Here is a 5,926-nt window from a genome sequence, read left to right on the forward strand (position 1 = left end):
TGGTCTTCCAGGTCAAGGAGTTGACCCCAGCTGGATGTTGCAGACTGGCCCATTCCCAGGTCCATGACGCAGTAACGTTTGGAGCAGCAGCCTCCAAGGGGTAGCGGGGTTAGACCACTGTCTGAGGTCTCTATGCTGAAGGTAAATGGGAGTCTGTTCAGTTATCGGACTCTCCCAGCGTCTCAAATATATGTAAATATTAGTACCGTCTGTCTAAGAGCCAAAAGTCCAATGGTTTTGCTTTTGTTTATTTGATGTGGAACTGTTCAGAACGGATCCGCGTTTGTGACAATGTGCACACACACACACAAAGATTTTATTTATCAGCGAAGAATAGTTTTGAAATAAAACAAACGCAGACAGTACATCAGTTTATTGTCTCATCTGAAATATGGCACCCGTTACTGCAGTGCTGGCTTTTGGGAAATTCTTTCCAGAGAGCACCAATACCTTGTGCTGTCTTTTTTTTTATCATGGGGAGATCTCCCAGAGCGCAAGTGAATTTCACACCAGTCTACCTGGCATTACAGTTTGCGTTATCTATTCAATGTCGGTTCACCTCCTTATTTACCCAGCACATGTACACTCAATGAGGATCCCTGGAATAGTTTGGAGATTCCAATGTTTTCACCACCTTAACAGCAAGGACTGCGCTTAAATTCTGTCTAACGGCTCTCCTTTTTCCACCTCATATCCCTATTAAAACACACAGATAAACTTCACACATCCTACTGTCGGAACATCTAGTTGCTAGATTCATCGGGTGTCCTGTCATAGTATAAGTTGCTGAAGTTTCTCTCTCTCTCGTGAACTAGCAGGGGAGCACACAGCACTGCCAACATCACAGCGCAGTTGGGGAAAGCACTCCAGGATTATGCCGCACAACTGCTTTAATGTACGGAAACTTGCGGAAATCCTCAACGCGAAGATGAGAAAAGAAGGGGGGGGGGGAAGAGAGTGAGTGAACATCTCATTGCTGCCTCACAGCAAGAACAACCTTTCTTTTTAACCCAGTCCGGGACGGGAGAAGGATTTCGGTCACACTTTGTTGCTCAATGACTCGGGAGGTTGGGCTGGAGTCGACAGAGTTTAAACATCACGGGTCACAGGTTGATTTGAATCAGTGAGCTTTTATTTACAAAACAAAAAAATATAAATCACCATGCCATCTTAAACGTGTCAAATGCAAAAAGTTCATTAAAATCCTGAAAACAAAACCACGCTGTTCAGCACCGAATAAATCATCAGGATGAATAAAGTGAATCGCGCAGCACCAGGTTTATAAATCCAACAGATTTAATTGGAAGGTTCCAATTAAACCTGTTGGACTATAACCTGGTGTTGTGTGATTTTTAACTTTGTCCACCCCAGTCCAACACCGGCATCTTCAGATGAGGATGAATGATATTGCCACACGGACCCTCTTCATCCTCGCCCTGTGCAGTCCGAGACATCGCCCACTCACTCCTTCACCATCTGCCGTCCTGTTTACAACCTCCCTCCGCACCGTCAAATCCCGCTTGAAATCCCCCATTGCTTGAACGATGTGAAAATCAGCGCCCGCTTTTACTTCCCTCCGGGAATCAATGATGCATTCACAGAGCAGTGGTGGACCCTCTCATTTAGAGTGTTGTGTGTGTGTGTGTGTTTTTCCCCCAGGCGGGGTTTATTTGGAAGCGCTGGGTGCTTGGGGAGAGGGACAGCGCTCCCACATGAAACCCCCTTGGGGACACCCTGACTGCGCTGTGACTGACTCAGAATGTGAGTGGCAAGTCCTTTTGCGGGTGTTCACAGCAGGAGCGCGTTCCCGGGGGGGGGGCGCGCTGACGTCGCGGGCGCGCGTGCACGCGGTTGTGATGGACTTGTTGGAAGGTGGGGGGTGGGAGGGAGCTGGGGAAGAGGGTGGGAGATATCATGTGGGGGAGAGATTGAGTCCGCCACCCACACGCTCGGGTTTTACCTGCTCACAGCGTGTCCAGCCCCCAGCGAGCGAAGGAGCGTACGCCAGACCCTCAGGCTGCTGCTGGCTTCTCAAACCGTTGTTACCTCAGCCTCTTCCTTCCCCCCCACCCCCCCTTCCCCATCTCCATTCAAACAGAAAGGGAGTTGAGGGGAGGGGGTTGTAAAACGGTGCCCTTTTATTTTATGACGCCTCTTGCACACTGAAATTTTCTGTGCTCAAGAAGTTCGCGGAGAGGGAGAGAGAGAGGGGGGGTGGGGGGTTTACCAGCGACCCGCAAGGTGAAGATGCACGCAGGGGTGTCCTTCACGCTTGTCCTGGTGCTAGCGGTGACCGCTAACTTCCTTGACAGCGAGACCAGGCTGCGGGAGAGGAGTGAGACCTCTTCCCCGCTGAGGAGATGCCTGGACGGGAGTGCGCCGCGCCGCCTGAAGAAGAGAGACAGGAGGCTGTTGGCGCTGGACGCCCAGGGGTACATCTGTCACAAGCTCTACAGCCGCCTGTCCTGCTGCCCTAGGAGGAGACACTCGCCCCAGCTCCTGGACCCCGAGGTAACGCTCTTCACGCCGCGGTCCCCATAGAATGCACGTTTGCAAACCATAGACCAGTCACACGCAGCGACTTCGGTTATCAGTCACTTTATGCCAAAGCAAGCGTGTGACAGGGTAGGTGTTCAGGGATAAAACTTCGACTGGAGTGTGTGTGTGTGTGAGGGCTCTGATCATAATCGCGCTGACAGGCTAAACTTAGAGAGTGCACGTGTTACGTTTTCAGGTGATGTTCTGGTTTAGAAAATACTCCACTAGGATTGTCAAGTTCTGATGAGGGACGCCTCGAGGCTCCTGTTCAAGCGTCTCTGGCCTCAACCTAGTAAGAAATGCCCAGACTGAGTCGAATTTTTATGCTCGGTTCACGGCAGATTTCACTCTATTCTCATGTAAACAGCTTCTACGAATCAACATATGTGTCTGGGTGGTATCTTGCACTTTGTTTTGTAACAAAAAGCCATATTGCATCATTTAATTTGCTCAAGTCATGCAAATAGAAAAAAATCAATAGGACAAAAAGGGGTCGACTTATCCTCCTCCCCACTAAACTGTTGCCCACACACAGAGTCCTGTTGCTTATAGCAAAAGAATAACAACAACACCATTGTGTTCGTTAGTTGGTTCACTAATGGGTGACACTGGAGAACACCATTCTCCTTCAGTCTAAGTCTGTCCAAATCTTCATGCCTTTTGAGTGAGCATTTGTCCCACTATTCCTATTCCCAGATGAGTGAAAACGCCTTGATGTAAGGTTTCAGCTGTAGATTTTTCTACCAAATGTTGCTACATTTGAAAGGGGCAAGATAATGTTTTTGCATTGACTTGCCAGCTTTACTGTCTGTGGAAGTGAATGAGTCAGTAGTGCTGAAGTTTTCCCATCACTTCTTTATGCATACATACAAATCTAAAAGTGTTGTTGAGTGTGTCTGATATTCTCAGAAGTGATGATGCCTCCTGATATATGTTTTCCTTAATTTTTCATCGCAAATGCCTCAAGTGTTTTCCGACCACATGGTTAAGTTAAGGAAGAACTTATTTGTAAATTTAGTCAGGCTGCCTTACAGCTCCGTGCTCTTTCTACTTTGAATGATTTGAGAGCCAAGTTCGCCCAGGGATCATTTTCAAGTGTGTTCCCCTCACACTGATCTGTTTGCTCGTACTATTGTACTAACAGTTCCTTTGTTATACAAATGTAACTGAGCAACAAACTCATGCAGTGTTAACGCTGACTGTATGAAAGGATCAAATTAAGTCTTACTTCTGCTTTGAGTGATTTGACGATGAAAGAAGGACTGCACACATGTTTTACGTTAGTCAATAGCAATACTCATCATTCCGAAGCATGTTAGGATAATGTTTGAATTTTTGTAGCATTTCAACGCGTTATGTTTAATCACGTGCAGCTTGACGGTTTAATCTGTTACGCTTAATGAGAAAAAGAGGAAATAAAGCATTATTGGAGAAAGCAAGGTTTTATATTGTTTTAAATTTAAATGTTGCAACAGCTTATTTAACAGCCAGAAAAAAAAACAAGTGCATAACAAGTATGATATTTCAAGAAACAGATTTTTGGTGAATTGGTTTTGTCAGATTTCTGGTTTGTTGTTATGAGTGTGAGAATAACGTGCTATTAAATATAATTAGCGAGTAGTTTGAGTACTCAGTGTTACATAGACTGCGTTGCACAGTCTCATGAGAATACAGTCCTGCAGAAACAAAGGAATTGATTAACGTGTCAGAACTTTGTTACACGCACTTAAGGTTCAGAGGAAATGTGCATTCCATGGGGGAAAAAACCCAATCACATTGGTAGGTTGCTCTGCTTGTCTCCCTCAATCACTTGGTTCCCATCATCGTTCTGATTCTTGGTTTCAAAAAAAGAATCTTCTTAATTTATTTTTCTCCACAGATATTCTCTACAAAGCCCCATCTCACAGCCAAGGTGGGTGGGATAATCTTGGGGCAGCAGCTATCCACATGACCACATTGACACAACTTTGCGGTTTCCAAAGTTGAGTGATGATACTGCAGGGGGGTAGTTGAAAAGAGCCAGGGAATTTCAGTATTTCCTCTTCAACAATTTCTACAGGGTGCACCATCTAATGGCCTTCCCAAGTAATGGCAAACCTTACTGAACTGAGGCATAGGATTTGACAGGGAAACTTGAATCTCCTGAAGTGGAATTTCATGCTGCCGTTCCTTCATGAAGAAAAATATGCAGTGAATGTACTTCATGTTGTTCAATGCAAACAATTTAAATGTATGTTATTGCTATGATTATGCAGTAGAAGGGCATATAATGCAAGCATGTAATTAGTTATACCCACTTTGACTCTTTCATGTTCAGGACTGTGATGCTTATTCTCAAACTAACATCTCTATAGGAGCAATCATTGCGCTACTTCATTCTGTATAATTGGAAGCTCTCACTGAACATTTGAAACACGTCAGTTTCCCTAAAAATGTTTCCAGCTATATTATACATTCACAGAGTCATACAACACGGAAACAGACCCTTTGGTCCAGCCAGTCCATGCCGAACTTAATTCCAACTAAACTCGTTCCATCTACCTGCTCCTGGCCCATATCCCTCCAAACCTTCCTTTATTCATGCACTTATCCGAATGCCTTTTAAAAGTTGCAATTGTGCCCACATCCACCACTTTCTCTGGAAGTTCATTCCGTACACCCTCTGTGTAACAAAGAATTGCCCCTCCTGTTTTTATTAAATCTTTCTCCTCTCACTTTATAAATGTGCCCCCAGTCTTGAAATCCCCACCTTCGGGAAAAGATGCCTACCATTAACCCTATCTATACTCCTAATGATTTTACAAACTTCTACAAGGTCACCTCTCAACCTCCTACACTCCAGTGAAACAAAGTCCAAGTCTAACCAGCCTTTTTTGTTATTCAATCTTCCACACCTGGCAACATGCTCATAAATCTCTTCTGAACCCTCTCGAGTTTAATGATATCCATTCTATAACTAGGTGACCAGCAGAGGCCTCACTAATGTCCTGTACAACTTCAACATGACTTCCCAACTCCTGTACTCAAAGGACTGAGCAATGAAGGCAAGCAAGCTAAATGCCTTTTAATCACCCTGTCTATATGTGATGCAAACTTCAAAGAATTATGTACCTGAACCCTCTCTCTACAACACTCGCCAAGGCCCTACCATTAATTGTATGAGTCCTACCCATCTTTGTTCCTTCAAAGTGCAGTACCTCGCATTAATCCAGACTCAACTCCATCTGCCATTTTTCAGCCATTTAACCTAAGATCCTTCATAATCTTAGAAAATCTTCTTCACTGTCAACTATTCCACCAATTTTCTTAGTGATAACCTAATTTCTGGCCAGTTGTTCCAATAAAAGACCTATCTTCTCATGAGCTGAAAATGTGTTGCTGGAAAAGC

General features: G+C 44.8%; 1 protein-coding gene across 5 annotated transcripts in view; it reads left to right on the forward strand.

The window, feature by feature from the left end:
* The first annotated feature begins 1,911 nt into the window (after positions 1 to 1,911).
* Positions 1,912 to 5,926, forward strand: part of LOC122554247 (hedgehog interacting protein) — a 155,070-nt gene continuing 151,055 nt past the window's right edge. For all 5 annotated transcript variants that reach the window (XM_043698985.1, XM_043698993.1, XM_043699011.1 and 2 more), the window contains exon 1: positions 1,912 to 2,511. In XM_043698985.1, the coding sequence (XP_043554920.1) occupies positions 2,248 to 2,511 (264 nt within the window). In that variant the 5' untranslated portion in view covers positions 1,912 to 2,247. The remainder of the gene's footprint in view (positions 2,512 to 5,926) is intronic.

This window comes from Chiloscyllium plagiosum, chromosome 1 (genome assembly GCF_004010195.1).
Source record: "Chiloscyllium plagiosum isolate BGI_BamShark_2017 chromosome 1, ASM401019v2, whole genome shotgun sequence".
NCBI classification, from domain to species: domain Eukaryota; kingdom Metazoa; phylum Chordata; class Chondrichthyes; order Orectolobiformes; family Hemiscylliidae; genus Chiloscyllium; species Chiloscyllium plagiosum.